General features: G+C 44.7%; 2 protein-coding genes across 5 annotated transcripts; one reads left to right on the top strand and one right to left on the bottom strand.

Annotated features, from left to right (window-relative positions):
• The first annotated feature begins 623 nt into the window (after positions 1-623).
• On the top strand, positions 624-11,520 carry cnot3a (CCR4-NOT transcription complex, subunit 3a). Of its 4 annotated transcripts, none has more exons than XM_053615877.1 (19): positions 627-1,072; positions 1,517-1,576; positions 1,733-1,800; positions 2,399-2,473; positions 6,273-6,362; positions 6,454-6,582; positions 6,739-6,834; positions 6,925-7,023; positions 7,134-7,248; positions 7,366-7,472; positions 7,589-7,645; positions 7,766-8,567; positions 8,769-8,883; positions 8,968-9,109; positions 9,198-9,297; positions 9,471-9,669; positions 9,783-9,915; positions 10,005-10,130; positions 10,578-11,520. In XM_053615877.1, exons 2-19 carry the CDS (start codon positions 1,552-1,554, stop codon positions 10,674-10,676), a joined length of 2,577 nt encoding a protein of 858 aa, XP_053471852.1. In that variant the 5' UTR covers positions 627-1,072; positions 1,517-1,551; the 3' UTR covers positions 10,677-11,520. The 4 variants fall into 4 exon arrangements, with proteins under 4 accessions (XP_053471678.1, XP_053471599.1, XP_053471852.1 ...); XM_053615787.1 differs by having other exon boundaries at positions 628-1,072; positions 6,925-7,029; XM_053615703.1 differs by having other exon boundaries at positions 624-1,072; positions 1,522-1,576; positions 6,925-7,029; positions 7,134-7,472.
• A 602-nt stretch (positions 11,521-12,122) lies between these two features.
• On the bottom strand, positions 12,123-17,157 carry prpf31 (PRP31 pre-mRNA processing factor 31 homolog (yeast)). Its single transcript, XM_053615992.1, has 14 exons — positions 17,004-17,157; positions 16,472-16,687; positions 15,457-15,517; positions 15,248-15,331; positions 14,939-15,036; positions 14,723-14,829; positions 14,449-14,618; positions 14,106-14,263; positions 13,845-13,934; positions 13,642-13,769; positions 13,494-13,566; positions 12,974-13,102; positions 12,651-12,749; positions 12,123-12,458 (listed from the first exon to the last, which is right to left on the bottom strand). Exons 2-14 carry the CDS (start codon positions 16,685-16,687, stop codon positions 12,339-12,341), a joined length of 1,533 nt encoding a protein of 510 aa, XP_053471967.1. The 5' UTR covers positions 17,004-17,157; the 3' UTR covers positions 12,123-12,338.
• Between the last annotated feature and the right edge of the window lie 468 nt (positions 17,158-17,625).

Consider the following 17,625-nt stretch of genomic DNA (forward strand, 5'->3'; position numbering starts at 1 on the left):
TAATTACAACTGAGTACTTACATGACTTATGAAAACGAGTAATTTTTGCCATTGAAATGTTTTTAAAACTGTATATGTATTATGCTGAGTGTTGCTCACTTTTCTGTTTTGTTATTTTGCTTATGAACATGGTCAATGTAATTTATTTTCATTTTTTAAAATATATAATAATAATAATAATAATAATTCCTGTTCAGATGTAATAATAATAATAATCCTCTGACTTTGCTTTGATGCCTGAACATGCGCTGTTTGAAATCATGAACTATTAAGCAAATCTGATCATTCTTTTCCGTTCAGATATTTCATACAAGTAGATGTACATGTATGAATAACATTTTGGTTCGTGAGTACACAATCAATCTTGTAATAATAATAATAATAATAAGAAGAAGAAGAACGTCGTAAAAATTTTAATATGGTTCGTTTAATGCATTTATTTAAGTGACAAGGCTGCTAGCACAGCACTTTCTTTTTATTTATTTATTTATTTAACCTTTACAGCATCTGACAGACGCACAGACGCTGTTATCCAGCGCGATACAGACGTGCTTTGTATTAACATGTTATTTATTTATTTATTCACTTGTTTATTTAAAAAAAAATGCCACGTTTATACATCAGGAACTACAGATTATTTATTACTTGCAAATTCTCTAGATTTAATTCGATAAATATATTTTTTTAATGAACTTGATATTATTTCCGTAAATATAACCTTCGACCTAAAATCACAGCCAATGAGAGTGTCCTTTTTGCATGAGTGACATGACTTCTATCCAATCGAAAAAGAAGAAGGAAAAAATCGATGGTGGAAATATACTAAACAAACGGCTGCACATTTCATCCAATCACAAGGCAGGAAAATGTTTTGGGGCGGAACCAAGGACAATGGAGGCGGGGCTTTTACGTCCATCTTTAATGTAGCGCCTCTACTGAGGGAGAGTGACGAGAAGAAGAAGAAGAAAAAAAATAGATGTTTTGAAATATTTGAAAATATTTTGTCCGAATCATTTTTGTCGGGGATTAAAGACAAAGATATAAACAAGCAATATACATATTTGAGGAAAAGGTACAGGACAAACGAGCGTGCTGTGAGCGCTGTTCTGCAGGCTTGCTTTAGCTTTAGCGTTAGCTTAAACTGCACTAGACAGCCAGGATGACGTTAGCTTAGCATTTCTGGCTGAGAGCTAACATGAGCAAAATGGCGCGTCTGAATTAATTCCAAGGTTAATTCATCACTTAAGTATTTAATAGAGGTGTTTTTTACTTTGCAATATCGCACGAAGTCAACGCTCTCTGCCTGCGCGAAGCTAAATATGCTAATAAGCTAACGTCGTTGTGCTAGCTAAACCGAGGCTAAGCAGCTGTCTCAACGCTGGCGCTTGTGTTCCAGCAGAATGTTTTTAATACGCAGTAACTGGATGTATCGCTTTATTATTATTCATAATAATATTAATATTAAAATGTATAAGTGTAGTGTAAAATATGGCTGTTGTATTCTTCTTCATGGCAGGACAGAAGGTATGAAGACAGCATCATAGCCGAGCCATGGCCGATAAGAGAAAACTCCAAGGTACAGCATGTTACAGTCACCGAGCGTAGTGTTTATCTACTTATTGTTGCCTACATCCTGTCACGATGTGTCTTCTGTCTCTGTACACTTTCTCTCTCTCTCTCTCTCTCTCTCTCTCTCTCTCTCTCACACACACACACACACACACACACACAGGTGAAATAGACCGGTGTTTGAAAAAAGTGGCAGAGGGGGTGGAACAGTTTGAGGACATTTGGCAAAAGGTGAGCGCTGATATATTATTATACACGTGTTATTACATTATTATTACTGTTATATATTATATATATATATATATATATATATATATATATATAAAGTATGTATGTATGTGTGTGTGAATGTGTGTGTGGTATATTTGTATTATACTGTAATATATGCTGTATTAGAAGCACACTGCAGGTCTCCAGAGATAAGTTCTGTCCTGTTCTGAAGGCTGCATATGGAAAAGTGTCTCTTATTTTGGAGAAATGTGGCTGAGCGTGTGCGTAGTGTGAGTGTAGCGTGTGTGGGAGTGTAGCGCACGTGTGTGTGTAGAGTGTGTATAGCGTGTGTGTGTAGTGTGAGTGTAGCGTGTGTGTAGAGTGTGTGTAGTGTGTGTGTGTGTGTGTGTGTGTGTGTGTGGAGTGTAGCGCGTGTGTGTGCTCCTCTGAGAGAAGGAGGTGATGAGGAGCAGGACTCGGGCTGATGTACAGTGTGTTAGAAATCCAGTACAACAGTGTGAGGTGGTGAGGCGGGCGACCTGCTGCTGTGGTGGTGGTGGTGGTGGTGGTGATTGTGTGGGTGGTGTAGAGAATAAAGAGTGTGTTGTGTGTTAAACAGCTCCACAACGCAGCCAACGCCAACCAGAAGGAGAAATACGAAGCTGACCTCAAGAAGGAGATTAAAAAGCTCCAGGTGACAATCTGATCATCTATCTATCTATTATCTATCTATTATCTATCGATCGATTATGTATCCATCTATTATCTATCTACATTTACATTTACATTTATTCATTTAGCAGACGCTTTTATCCAAAGTGACTTACAAATGACAAAATACAAGCAAAGCGATACATCAAGCAGAGAACAATACAAGTAGTGCTACCATACAAGATCCATTAATTGAGTTCCTGAAGAAGCAAAGTGCGCAGAGTAGAGGTGTAAGTGCCAGAGTAAATTTATTTATTTATTTATTTTTAAGGGTTGGTTAGGTGTTCACGGAAGAGGTGGGTCTTTAGCTGTTTTTTGAAGATAGTGAGAGATTCTGTGGTCCGGATTGAGGTTGGAAGTTCATTCCACCACTGAGGAACAGTTAGTTTGAATGTTCTTGAAAGGGATCTTGAGATACGCTGAGTAGGCACTACCAAGCGTCAGTCGCTGATTGATTGCAGATTGCGTGAGGGAACGTAAGCCTTCAGGAGAGAGTTGAGGTAGGGGGGTGCTGTTCCAGACAGGGTCTTGTAGCTGAGCATCAAGGCCTTGAATTTGATGCGGGCGGCTACAGGAAGCCAGGGAGAAGAAGAGGGGTGTGACATGGGTTCTCTTGGGCTGGTTGAAGACGAGGCGCGCTGCAGCATTCTGAATCATCTGAAGGGGTTTGATAGAGCTGGCCGAAAGGCCCGAGAGTAGTGAGTTGCAGTAGTCCAGTTTTGAGATAACAAGAGCCTGGACTAGTATCTCTGTAGCCTGTTTGGTGAGGTAGGATCTGACTTTCTTAATGTTGTACAGGATGAACTTACAGGACCGTGCTGTTGTTGCGACGTGGTCTGTAAAGGTCAAGCTGTCATTGAGAATCACCCGAAGGTTCCTGGCCGTCCTGGCTGGCTTGAGTGTGGTTGAGCCGAGCTGTACAGTGAGGTTGCGGTTGATTGAGGGGCAGGTTGGGATGACGAGAAGCTCAGATTTTGCCAGGTTGAGCTTAAGGTGGTGTTCCCTCATCCAGACCGAGATGTCCGACAGGCAAGCAGAGATACGTGCAGAGACAGATGGATCGTCAGGCTGGAAGGACAAATAGAGCTGGGTGTCATCAGCATAGCAATGATATGAGAAACCATGAGACTCAATCACCTGCCCTAGAGATGTAGTGTAGATAGAAAAGAGCAGTGGACCCAGAACTGACCCCTGTGGAACGCCAGTTGTGAGTTGCTGAGTTTCAGAAATACCTCCCGTCCACGATACCTTGAAGGATCTGTCTGAGAGATAGGATTCCACCCAGCGCAGAACCGTTGCAGTGATGCCCAGGCTGGAGAGAGTTGACAGGAGGATCTGATGGTTCACAGTGTCGAAAGCAGCAGAGAGGTCGAGTAGGATGAGGACAGATGATCTAGAGGTTGCTCTTGCTAGTCGTAAGGCTTCAGTGATGGAAAGCAGAGCAGTCTCTGTGGAGTGATTGCTCTTGAAGCAAGACTGCTTGGTGTCCAGGAGGTTGTTCTGTGTGAGAAAATTGGAGAGTTATTTAAAAACGGCTCTTTCAAGAGTTTTATAAAGAAAAGGGAGGAGGGAAACAGGTCTGTAGTTGTCAACTACAGCAGGGTTAAGTGATGGATTTTTAAGCAGTGGGGTAACCTGGGCCTGCTTAAATGAGGTAGGGTATGTGCCAGTAGAGAGCGATGTGTTTAAGATGTGTGTGAGTGCAGGTAATAGTGTGGGAGAGATGGACTGAAGAAGGTGAGAAGGGATAGGTTCAAGAGGACAGGTTGTGGGACGGCTATAGAGGAGGAGTTTAGAGACATCAGTCTCTGAGAGAGAGGAGAGAAGGAAGTCAGTTGGGAGTTACATTTAGGAGGAGCTGGTCTATGCATGTCTGGGGTTGAGAACTGGTTCCTGATTGATGTAACCTTGTTGGAAAAGAAAGTGGCAAAGTCATCTGCAGTGAGAGAGGTAGGGGAAGGGGGAGGAGGGGGATAGAGAAGAAAAGGTTTTGAAGAGAGTGCGGGTGTTGGGAGAACTACCAGTCTTCTCTTGGTAGTATGTGGCTTTAGCAATGGAGATGCTATTGGAAAAAGAGGAGAGAAGTGTTTGGTAACTGGTTTGGTCAGTTGGGTTGTTAGATTTGCGCCATTTCTTTTCAGATGCTCTTAGTTTGGCCCAGTTGTTACACAGAGCTTCTGAGAGCCAATGGCTAGAGGGTGATGTGCGAGCAGGTCTGGAGGTTAGGGGGCAGATGCTGTCAAGAGAAGTTGTTAGGGTGGAACATAGCATGTCAGTTGCGATGTTTAAGTCAAGGAGGAGAGGTGGCTATCAGAGGGAAGTGAGGTTGTGACAACGGAGGAGAAGTGTGAAGGGGAAAGGGAGCGAAGATTGTGACAAAAAGAGATAGAGGGTGGAGACAGTGAAGGGGTGAGGGGAGAGAAATCGAGAACTGGATAAAGAAATAGACAGAGGTGTGGAGAGGAGTAATGAGAAGATTGTGTGTGGTGCAACTATGTGTGAGTATGAGGTCGAGCTGTTTGCCGGCTTTGTGGGTTGCTGGTGTGGCGAACTGCCTGAGGTCAAATGTGGGAAGGAGAGCAAGAAAGTCAGCTGCATGTGGCTTGTCGAGATGAATGTTGAAGTCACCAAGGACCACAAGAGGAGTTCTGTCATCCGGGATGGTAGACAGTAGCAGGTCAAATTCCTCGATGAACTTCCCCAGTTGACCTGGAGGACGGTAAACAACAAGAAAGTGCATTTTGGCAGGGTCAGTGACTGTAACAGCATGAAATTCAAAGGAAGTGTAGGAGCATGAGGGAGAAAGACAGGTAAATTTCCATGTTTTGGAGAGAAGTAAACCTGTACCACCTCCTCGTCTGTTGGGACGTGAGGTAGGGGAGAAGAAGTTGGAGGCTAGGGCAGCGGGTGTGGCAGTGTTCTCAGCATAGATCCAGGTCTCAGTCAGAGCCAGCACACTGAGGTTGGAGTAGGTTGCAAAGGCAGGAATGAAATCTGTCTTGTTGACAGCAGATTGGCAGTTCCAAAGTCCTATAGAGAACCAGAGGGAATCTGCAGAGGCCACATTCAGAGAGCACAGGTTGTCCAAGTTGCGTACTTTTCTGGGAGTATGAAACCGAATATGAATACCGGAATTAGCTTTAATCTAGAAACGTGTACACAGCTCGTAGCAACAAGGAAGCACAGTTACAGCTTCTATCTGACAATTGGTGCTAAAACTAGTTTCAACTAAAAAAATCCAGAAAGAAACACTTACCTGTTACTGTTCGCCTGGGTCAGTAATCGCTTTTTTCTATCTATCCATCCATCCGTCTGTCTGTCTGTCTGTGCATCCATCGATCTATCCGTTGATCTTTATCTATCAACCTTTACTTATTTATCTAATAATTTTTATTAATCTATCCTTTTCTTTCACAATTTCACATTCATCCATTCCTTCATTCTTTTCTTCCTTTCATCCTTCCCTATTCCTTCATTCAATGAGCTTTCCTTCCCTCTGATCTCTCAGTCCCTTGTTGCTGTGTGTGTGTGTGTGTGTGTGTGTGTGTGTGTGTGTGTGTGTATAAAGCGTTTGGTGTTCCACACACACACACACACACACACACACACACATACTTCCTCCCTCAGTGGTGTTTAGTGCATGGTTAGCATGTGGTTATTAGCGCTGCACTGTAGTTACTTTCTCCCAGTGTGAGCACATGACCTACACTAAAAGTGGTTAGTGCACTACATCAGTGTGTGTGTGTGTAGCTCATTATGTCCCTGAACATCTCCCCTCACAGAGACTCCGAGACCAGATTAAGTCATGGGTGGCGTCCAACGAGATCAAAGACAAACGGCAGCTAGTGGAGAACCGGAAGCTCATCGAGACGGTCAGAAACAATTATTTACCGTCACAGTGGCTTTTGCCGTGAGGCGCTGGGCGTGAAGTCATTAACCCGAGCCGTCGTTGTGTTTCCGTAGCAAATGGAGCGCTTTAAAGTGGTAGAGCGGGAGACCAAGACCAAGGCGTACTCTAAAGAAGGACTGGGTTTGGCTCAGAAGGTGGATCCGGCGCAGAAGGAGAAGGAGGAAACGGAGCAGTGGCTCACGGTAAAGTTCCTCCATGACCCTCGCAGCAACGCGGCTCCTACCGAGCGAAAAGGAAACACTTTCAAACACGTTCAAAGACTAGCGTATGAATATTAAAGTACACTGTTTGGGACACAGCCCGTCGTTTACGTCGCTTGTTTTCTTGTCTCTTTGTAGAACACCATCGACACACTGAACATGCAGGTGGACCAGTTCGAGAGCGAGGTGGAGTCTCTGTCCGTTCAGACCAGGAAGAAAAAAGGAGACAAGGATGTCAGTCTCTCTCTCTCTCTCTCTCTCTCTCTCTCTGTGTCTCTCACGTCTGTCGTCCTCTCACAAAGCTGTTCGTGTGTGTGTGTTTAGAAGCAGGATCGTATCGAGGAGCTGAAGAAGCTGATTGAGAGACACCGGTACCACATCCGCATGCTGGAGACCATCTTAAGGATGTTAGACAACGACTCGGTGCAGGCGAGACTTTTTTTCCTAACGACAATTTTTTTTAACATTTAAAGAAGCCATTTCCTTTCCTAACGCGAGCGTTCGATTTATTCCGTTTCTTTCCGGCCGAACAGGTGGAGGCGATCCACAAGATAAAGGACGACGTGGACTACTACATCGACTCCTCGCAGGATCCCGACTTTAAGGAGAATGAGTTTCTGTACGACGACCTCGACCTCGAAGACATCCGTAAGCGTTGCCGGCGTCGATGTTTTGTAGAACCGTTTCGGGATTATTTATTTAAAATTTTTTTTTTTTTTAAATGTATCCACCATTCCATTTCTCTCTCTTTCCGTCTCCATTTAGCGATGTTGGCGACATCTCCGCAGGGACACAACGATGATGAGATGAGTACTCCGACCTCCACGACGTCGTCCTCTCCTGTACCGCCGTCTCCGGCCACGGCTACCGCGGTAAATTTCCTTTTTCCTGTTTTTATGTTTTAAAAACAATTCTTTTTGTACAAGCTCGCAGAAAAATGGCCGTGTTTATCCTTTAGTTAATGAATCGGGTGTGTGCGTTTATTCAGGAGATCCCAGAAGAGGAGAAGAAGAGAGGCCGATCTACTGACGGCGAAGTGAGCCAGGTCAGGCGTCTGGACACTTTTTACAGTTTTTAATAGTCACCTTTTTTTTAATGATTAATTACATTTTTCCATTGTGTGCTTCCTTCTTTTCTCTCTCACTCTCTCTCTCTCTCTCCTCAGTCACCTGTGAAGAGCAGCAACCCCCTGTCGTCTTTCTCCTCCTCTTGCTCCTCCTCCTCAGGCTTTTCGTCTTCTTCCACCTCCTCCCTCGTTTCCATGGCAGCTGTTGTTGGGGGAACGGCGTCGGTTTCCGGGGGCAACACTCTCCTGGGCAGTTTCAGCAGCGCCGTCCAGCAGCATCCGCACAGCAAGCTGTCCTCATCTTCGTCGTCGTCGTCATCTTCCTCCTCCTCTTCCTCCTCCTCCTCCTCAGTGACGTCCAGCAGCACGTCCAGCCCACCCAGCCACCCTAACTTGCCCTCGTCCACCACCCCGTCAGCTCTTCCCTCTTCTAACTCTCAGCCGCTGATGTCAGGAGGGCTTAACGTGGGCAAAGTGGGCACGGCTGTGACCAGCAGCAGTATGCCGGGCAACATGGCTGCCGCCGCCACCGTGATTTCGAGCTCGATGCCCACTCCTTATGCCCAGGCGGCAGCCGGAAGCGGCCCGGGCGGACCCACGGGAAATAACAGCGGCACCGTTTCAGCGGTGGGCGGAGCAAGCGTTAACACTAATTCCACGCCGAACGCTAACGGGACGCTTCCGATGAGCTCCAACGGGGGCGTTTTAGGCCTCGTACCAGCGCAGCCGACGCACCAGGGAGCAGTACAGTTACCCATCAGCCCATCGGTGGGCACGGTGCCAGGGGGCGGAGCCAGCATGGGCGCTGGAAACGGGGGCAGTACAGCGTCATCAGGGGGCATCATGGGTAACGTGGCACCTGCCCGACCGCCCAGTGTGGTGAAACAAAATGGAGGAACAAGTGAGTAAAACCCAGTGAGGTCTAATCTGAGTTTTTTTTTTTTAAAGAATATTAAATTTTTTGCACTGGGCTACCTGGCAAAACCTAGTCTAAATTTAGCCCCGCCCACCCACCTGAGCCCTGAGCAGAATTATGCTGTAAAGGTTGTCAATTGCAACAGCTAATAATGAAAGTCTAATCTGGGTGATGTCTGACATTAAGATCCTCTAGCGTACAGTGCGGTGGTGGCCGACAGCAGCTCGGACTCCTCCCTCAGCAGTGCCAGCCTATCACAGAGCAGCCAGCCCTCTTCCACCGGCTCCTTGGCCAATCAAACGTAAGCGGACTCTCCAATACACACAGCTCTCCGGTTTCTTCTTCCTCTCACCACGTCTCTCTCTCTCCCCCCCCCCCCACTTAGTCTGGATAACGGGCCGACCCTGCTGAGCTCCATCACTCTGCCTCCCTCCTCTCAATCTCCGTCGTTTTCAGACAGCGCCCCCGGTGGTGGGAGTTTGCTGAACGGCCCGCACTCCTACACACCTGGCCCAGACCCCATAAAGGTTTGTGTTAAGAGTTATACACCGTCAATCTGACTAATGAAAAGAATCTGATGAAGAAGCTTTTTTGTGTGTGTGTGCGCGCGCGCAGGCTCCTGAGCCTCTGAGCTCTCTGAAGGCGATGGCTGAGCGAGCAGCTCTAGGTTCTGGACTGGATGGAGAAATCCCACCACTTCATCTGACAGAACGAGGTACGTTACAAACACACACACACACACACAGTAGAAAAAGTGTCATTTTAAGTACTGATTTTAAATCTGGTCTATCAGCTATATTCGTTAATGTCATTTAAGCAACAACGTTATGGAGCTGTCTTAAGAATAAAGTCTTCAACACACACACACACGCTGCGATTCTCTTACAGATTTGTTTTCGGCATCCTCCTCCGCCCCTGGCCCACCGGTTCCCCCCCAGCCTGCTGTGACGGAGGTGAATCTTCCTCCTACTCTGGGGGCGTGTCCTCTAGGCCCCTCCCCTCTCAGTAAAGAGCAGCTGTATCAGCAGATCATGCAGGAGGCAGCCTGGGGGCACATGCCCCTCCCGTCAGACTCGGAAAGGATCAGGTATTCACAGCACACACGCTCAAAAAGAGCAGTAGAAGATGAAGTGCTAGAACATTAGAAGGTTATACAATGTGTGTGTGTGTGTGTGTGTGTGTGTGTGTGTGTGTGTTTAGGCAATACGTGATGAGGACTCCGTGCCCTCTTTTACCTTTCCACCATCACACTCCTCCTCATCACTGCGACTCCATTGACTTCTACCAGAGACTCTCCACCGAGACCCTGTTTTTCATCTTCTACTACCTGGAGGTGTGTGTGTGAGCGAGTGAGTGAGTGAAGGTGAAAGAATACGAAGAGAGTATGTGTCTGAGCGTTCTCTGTGTGTGTGTTTGTGTCAGGGCACGAAGGCTCAGTATCTCTCAGCGAAAGCCCTGAAGAAGCAGTCTTGGAGATTCCACACTAAATACATGATGTGGTTCCAGAGACACGAGGAACCCAAGACCATCACCGACGAGTTCGAACAGGTTCAGAATTTTATCTAGTTTGTGATTGACGTACACTACCAGTCAAAAGTTTGGGGACACTTGACTGAAATGTTTCTCATGATTTTAAAAACCTTTTGTGCTGAAGGTGTACGAGTAAATGTGTGAAATCGGTGTTAATCAGCCAATAAGTGTTCAGCGCAGGTGGGAACTCCTTTAACACTGTTTAAAAAGCATCTCGGGGGGATTCCTCAAGAAATCAATCGAGAAAATGATTGGGGGGGGGGGGGGGGGGGGGGGCGGACAAAAAAACGAGTGCGTCTAAACTTTTGACATAGATTACCGGATACAACTCTTCTCTTCCTTGTCCACGCACTGTAGAGTTTCTCCTTTAGCAACGCCAATATGGTGGCCATTTTGTTTAGACATGACTGACTGATGAAACTGTTCTCTCCTCCCACCTCCCCCTCCTTCCCTCCCACCTTGTAGGGAACTTACATTTACTTTGACTATGAAAAATGGGGCCAGAGAAAGAAGGAGGGCTTCACGTTCGAGTACAGATACCTGGAGGACCGAGACCTGCAGTGACAGAGGGAACGAATGAGTGAGAGAGAGAGAGAGAGAGAGTGAGAAAGAGAGATGGCTACGACGGCAGCTGTTGACATTCCAGGAGAGGAGTGCAGTCCACGCTGTGAGGAGTGTAAAGTAGGGCTTCATCAGTGAGTGAGAGAGAGAGAGAGACAGGGTCGAGTGACTGTTTACACACAACGAAAACTCTTTCAATTAAATGCCCCCCTTCTTTTATCATCTAAATAAGCAGAAAAAAGTATATTATATATAAAAAAATTTTTTAAAAAAAAGGTCTTTTGCAATGGCATTAAAGAGCAAAAAGCGTCGCTGTTTGTTTGTGCTTTACGAAACGGGCTTTTTAAAGGCCGGCTCTCAGAACCCAACACGAGCACAAACACACAGGACACGCTTTCTAATATTTAAAACATATGTTTTTTTTCCCCCTGTGAGTCAGAATTCAGCAAAACAGTTTTAAATAAAAAGAAGTTAAATCAATCCGGACAGCGCTAAACAGAGCTCGGACACATCCAGGAGGGCGAAGACGGAAAACGGAAAACGAGTGGACACATTAAATTGCTATGCAATTGAACTCTTCTCGGCCTGCGTCACCTAAACGCCGTTATTATGATGATGATGATTATTATTATTACTGGCCGCCCTCGTTTTTTTTCCCTGTTTGTTTGTTTGTTTTTGTAGCATCTTTTATCTCCAGAGAGAGTGTGTGTGTGTGTGTGTGTGTGTGTGTACGCGGGAAAGGTTTTACACGCACGTGATTCCGGTGTTGGTTGAACAACGACACGAGGAAGTCAAATGAATTCTAAAAATACATTTTAAAAAAAAAAAAAAAAAAAGCATTTGAAAAGATACGTGCTTTTACAGTATATACATTGTGGAAAATTTTATTTCCGTCTTGTTCCACCCCCCCCCCATAGCTCCAGACATGTTTTACGTTGTTCTCAGATTGGGTCACTAAACTACTCTAAAATCCCTGTTTCTATAGTTACAGCTTTACCTTTAATATGTAAAAAGATACCCCCTTTAACACGTCACTTTTTATTTCTTATTTTAGAAGGGGGAAAAACAAACAAACAAGCGAAATTCCATCATCATCATCATCGACTTTGAAAAGAATTTTTTTTTCTTCTCAGCACATGGACTGAAAGTGCAGCTGATTTGTGAACTTTTCTCCTGAAATAAGTGATGTATAAATTAATTTCATGGCCTTTAGTGGGGCTGAGAGTGGAGAGAAAAAATTTTAAAGAAAAAAAAAACAAAAAAAAAAAAACCCACAAAAAACCCAAGTGTACAATTTCAATAAAATACTTTTATGAACCAGACTCTCATTGTGCTTCTGTCTGTAACATGAACCACAGATTTTTCTCTCTCCCCATAACATTAAATTGTGTGTACATTTTAATTTATAGCAATTGAATACGATCTTAATTTCTTAACCTGTAACCTTACGATGGCGGGAAAAAAAACAACTTTCTTTTGGACTCATATTTCTACAACATTTTAATCTTTCACATTTATTTAAAAAAAAAAAAAAAAAAAATCAAAGTGATGCAAGTATGGATCTCACACACATGTATAGGAAAAGTCTTTATCCAGAGTGAGCGAGCGAGCGAGTGAGTGTGTGTGTGTTTGTGTTTCATGCTGAAATGCACATGCGTTTCAGTCTCACGCTTTGGCTTCTCCTTCTTTCTTGACCTTGAGGAACTCGGCCATGTTGGAGAAATATTTCTGGTTGGCTTCGGCCACCTTCTTCTCTGCAGCCTGCGGATTGACGATCTCCAAACCCTGCAGGAAAGCAAACAAAAACAAATAAAGAGCCATCTAGTGCCGTACTTTTTCACCCTTGCGGATGAACATGGCTGCTTCCCAAATCACGTTAAAGAGTACTAGTTATCCAAGTCAACTAGCTAATCGAGAGAGAGAGAGAGAGAGAGAGAGAGAGAGAGAGAGAGAGAGAGAGAGAGGGGGACTGTGTACCTGTAATGGAGTGAATGCCACACTGGAGCTCGTTCCTGAAGATCGGTCTCTGACGGTGGACTTCCCTCCATACGTCATGCTCTGCTTCTGCAACGTCCGCTACACACACACAGTTGTCCATCAACACAATAACGATTCAAATACAACTTAGAGAATGTGTTCAAGTGGTTAAAGCAGTGTGAACACTGTTGCTAGGCAACTGGGAAAATATAGCTTAGCTTTAAAATGATGATCAAAGCTGTATAGCCTCAAATATGTCTTTATAAACAGGTGTATGTTCAGTATCAGTGTGTTGGTAGTGTGTGTGTGTTGCGTTATCATACCTGCAGGGATTTGGAGATGCGAGCTTTGGTGGCGTCGTTGACCTGCGCCTGTCTCACCCTGCCGCTGCCCGATTTACCCAGCTGCCCCAAGCTGAAGCCCAGATCCTCCTGATACGCGTCGTCTTCGATCTGAGACACGCAACGTCACACGGCAAAGTTACAAAGCGGAGCCAGACTGCGAGAGTCACGTCAACTCAATTTCTTATAATGTTTTATATAATAATAATAATAATAATAATAATAATAATAATAATAACAACAACACAGATAACACATCAAGCAGGATATAAACAAAGTCATTTGTACGACTGTTTACGCGACTCGTGAAAACTTGTTCGTTAGTTCATTAGAGTGTCTATGGTGTTAATATATCTAAAGTGTTAGTGTGGCGTTAGTATATTTACACACAACTTAATTACTGAGAAAAATAAAAGGCTGTGTGCGAGAGCGCGTGGGAGATCGTGTGTGTGTGTGTGTGTGTGAGAGAGAGAGAGAGAGAGAGAGGGAGAATGTGTTGTACCTCAGCGAAGGTCATTCTGTTCGCGTGTTTTCTGATCTCTGTGAGTCCCAAACGCTCCTTCATCTTACGATACCTGAAAATAAACGCAGTGTTTGATGGACACCGCATACAGATACACACACAGTCTAACACACAGTCTAACACACACCTCCTGCCTCCTCTCTTCGTCCTTGACGCATCGAGCGGGGCGGGGAGGGGCTTCACTTGTTTGACGGGCGGCGGCTCCTGCCATTTATCAAATTTACGCTCAATCTCCTCCTTCAGTTCATAACCGACCTACACACACACAAATTTTAACAGAATGTTCAAGCGAGCTACTGCAAGTGCGGTGTGTGTGTGCGCGCTCCCCACCTTGCCATCTGTACTCTCGTGAAAACTGTCCACACGGGCCGCAAGTGCGCACTTGGCTGAGACTTGACGTGCCGCCTTCCTCCTCAGATCCTACACACACACACACACACACACACACACACACACACACACACACACACACACACACACACACGATTATTTGATTATAAAATAATACAGCATATAAAAAGGTTACACGGTTACTGATTTGGGACAGACCCAGTCAAGCTCGGATATAGGCCTGTGTGTGTACACACTAACCGGAGGGAGGGACTGCACCACGTCGCAGTGGTAGATGTAGCCTGTGTGAGGGAGCAGTGATGTGCTGCTGAATCCAGACAGCGTTCTCCTCTGCGCTCCCAGCAACATTAAGTTACACGCCGGCATCTTTGACAGGTTCGTCAGGCCGCCAGCGATTCCTGTTCAATAAAACACAAAAATAATAATTAAAAAGAATTAAATTTTTTTTTAAATATAAAATATTTATTGCATTTTATTATAATTATTCATATATATTATATTATATTATATTATATTATATAATATATATATATATATATATATATATGTATATGTATGAAGACGTCTAAAACCCCCAACCTACCCATGATCTTGGCAGCTGTCGAGGCGCCCACGATGACTGACAGATTCGGAGCGATGAAGGACATCCTCGACTCGACGTATTCGTAGATCCTGTGTTTCGATTGGTTGAGCTCGAGCGCCATGTCGCACGCCTCCTCCAGTCGCTGCAGCTCGTCCTCTGCCAGGAGCGTACTGGAAAACAACGACGACAACAAAAGGAAAACAATCAAGTTCATCAAAATCAATTGATTTCAATCAATCAATAGTTTGTTAAATGTGTGTGCGCGCGCACTCACCCCTGTGTGGTGGAGGCGGTAACACTGACCACCATGATGGTGGCGTTGGTCAGAATCTGCTGCAGCGTTTCATTGTTCTTACACTTGTCCAGGTTGTTCCCCAGCTCCTACACACATACAAACACACACACACTTTTACATTCTACCGATATCATGATCTAAACAATTTCAGACAGAGCCATTATTGATTATTTATTGATTGATTTTAAAGTTGACCTTGACAGTCCTTATGTAATCCAGCGTGTTCGGCACCAGCGACTCCAGCTCCGGGAATCTCTTCGAGTATTTATCACGCACAAACTTATGAATAATATCTATTAAATAAATAAATAAACAAACAAACAAACAAACAAACAAACAAACCACCCCAAAAACAAATATAGATTAGTGGTCGTCTTTATTTATAAATATCTGTCCTATCCCATTTCTCTGGGCTAAGTGCAGTAGACTGGTTTACGGAGGAGAGGTAAGGAAGGTAGAGGCTGAATCGAGACTGGAGAGACGACCTGAAGTTAGGAAACTCACTCAGTTCGTTATCAATCTCCACCGTTAGGTTGTTAGCGGCGACGATGAGACGATACTCAGGATCGGCCTCCACCGGCCCAGAAACTGGGGGGGGGGGGGAGTAAGAACACAGATGGGAACGAGAGATCACTCACACAGTACACGGGTGGGGTTCCGATACCAGACCGACCTCATTGCTCACTCACTGGCACCAAGAATCGTCTACTTACCGTCTGTGTTTTTGCGTGGATTCCCGACGTACTGCGCAATCTTATCCATGATCTCAGCAAACTACACACACACACACACACACACACGTTAACAAAACTGTTCTGTTCTGGTGCAACTGGATTATTAAAGTAAATGTAAACCTGTCACTCTGTGTGTGTGTGTCTCTCTCTCGAGCAGTCAGGTCACTGTAGCCGTCTGTCTGTCTGTCCATTCAGCCTCACCACGTGTCCATTTATCAACTTTGCTGCCTGCCCATCCATCCATCCCTTGCATGTCTGTCTAACCCTCCTCTCCACCTGTCTCTCTATCCATCTGTCCACTTCCCCACCTGTCTGTCTGTCTGTCTATCTATCTATCCATCCATCCATCCATCCACCTCTCTCCCTGCCCTCCTCTTTGTCTGTCCATCCATCCCTTGCATGTGTCTGTCCATTTCTGTCTAGCCTTACTCTCCACCTGTCTATCCATCTGACAACTTTCCCATGTGTCTGTCTGTATATCCATCTATCCACCTACCCCTCCTCCCCACCTGTCTATCCACCTAACTCTCCTCCCCACCCTCCTCTTTGTCTGTCCATCCATCCCTTGCATGTCTGTCTGTCCATTTATCTGTCTAGCCCTCCTCTTCACCTGTCTGTGCATCCATCTGACCACTTTCCCACCTGTCTGTCTATCCATCCACCCACCTCCCCACCTGTCTGAGCACCTCCCCGTCTAGCTTTCTGTCGGTCTGTGCATCTGTCCACCTTGCCCTTTGTCTGTGCATCCATCTTACCACTGCTCCACCTGTCTGTATCATTCTTGTCTATCTACCATTCCCATCTGCCCACCTACCAGTCTAGTCATCCCTCCACCTCCCCATCTCTCTGTTTTTCCAACTACCTGCCTTCCTGTCTATCTGTGCCTCCACCTGCTTGTCCGTCCCTCAGTCCACCAACCTGTCTGTCTGTCTGTCCTTCACCCTAACCTGAGCTATTACAGAGGAGAAACGAATTGTGTCGATGTGACACTCACTGATTTACTGTTGCGCAGTTTTGCTATAGAAGTCACACACTCCGTACTGCTGAAGTCCGTCTCCATCTCCTCTGGAATGTCCTCCAGTCCTCCATGTCCCACTCTGTTTACAGTTTCTCCATCAATCTGGTCTTCTTCTCCACCCGGGTACAGTCCGTCCTCTCCTTCCTCTCCAGCTTCCTCCAAATCAGCCAAGAGCTCATCTGCTAAAGACATCTGCAGGAGAAAAAGGTGAAATGTTTGTTGCGCTCTAAATCCAAGTTCAAGTCTACAAACTTAACAGGACAAAAATAAACAAATAAATATTTAAACGCGACGTCACTTACATAAAATATATTTTACTTATAGCTAGCTACATCTAAACAAATGACTTAACATTAGAGGATACGTTAAACAAAATGCATGGCAACATTAGCTCACTGAATATAAAACGGGAATTAATCAGCTAAATCAGCCGGTAGCTAACTAGTTAGCCTCGTAGGAAGAAAGTTGAGCTTTATTTTAAATTAATAATTAATTCTGCTAAACTTACCTCTTAAAGCTGTCTCTATTCTCTCGGATGTATGCAAGGGGTAACAATAAATAACAAAAACGAAACGCTTAAATGAGAAAATCCAACAACGTTCATTCGCAAACAAACGTTACAACAGCGCTACGACCGTCGCACAGGAAATGCGTCACTTATAGCGCATCCAACCGCACAGTCTTCTGGGAAATGGTGTTGTTTTAAAAAATACAAACCAAAGTATACACACTACAGTACGTATAATATTTTAATTATGACTTAAGGATTACTGAGCCCCTGTGCAAAATAAATAAATAAAATAAAAATTTTAAAAAATCACACTTTCGAGAAATGTTTCTCGCGCGCACGCGTTACAGTTTCCGGTGCGCCGGAGAGTTCATTTCCCGTGTTTCAGTTTCAGCTTCAACGCGCATGCGCGAAATCACGACGTTTTGTCCTGTTGCTGCGTTATTTATTTATATTGTTATTACCTACTTTCCGGTGGCTGGGCCAAGATGGCGTCCGATACAGACAGAGTTTAATTAAAAAGCATATAATAAATTCATTTATTAATTCATTTCTATGATTTAATTAATTTATTAATTTATTTCTATTGTTGTCGTAGAGCCAAAGATCGTAGATGTTTGTA

Source organism: Ictalurus furcatus, chromosome 1, assembly GCF_023375685.1.
Source record: "Ictalurus furcatus strain D&B chromosome 1, Billie_1.0, whole genome shotgun sequence".
Classification (NCBI taxonomy): domain Eukaryota; kingdom Metazoa; phylum Chordata; class Actinopteri; order Siluriformes; family Ictaluridae; genus Ictalurus; species Ictalurus furcatus.

What these genes read in the sequence shown, in the direction of transcription:
- cnot3a (XM_053615703.1), top strand. Translation starts at nt 1,552, where the DNA reads ATGGCCGATAAGAGAAAACTCCAAG. An exon ending in ACCGGAAGCTCATCGAGACG is followed by an intron (nt 6,363 to 6,453) that starts GTCAGAAACAAT and finishes GTGTTTCCGTAG; the next exon opens with CAAATGGAGCGCTTTAAAGT. An exon ending in AAACGGAGCAGTGGCTCACG is followed by an intron (nt 6,583 to 6,738) that starts GTAAAGTTCCTC and finishes GTCTCTTTGTAG; the next exon opens with AACACCATCGACACACTGAA.
- prpf31 (XM_053615992.1), bottom strand. Translation starts at nt 16,687, where the DNA reads ATGTCTTTAGCAGATGAGCTCTTGGCTGATTTGGAGGAAGCTGGAGAG. An exon ending in ACCGCCTCCACCACACAGGG is followed by an intron (nt 14,619 to 14,722) that starts GTGAGTGCGCGC and finishes GTTGTTTTCCAG; the next exon opens with TACGCTCCTGGCAGAGGACG. An exon ending in ACGAAGAGAGGAGGCAGGAG is followed by an intron (nt 13,567 to 13,641) that starts GTGTGTGTTAGA and finishes GTTTATTTTCAG; the next exon opens with GTATCGTAAGATGAAGGAGC.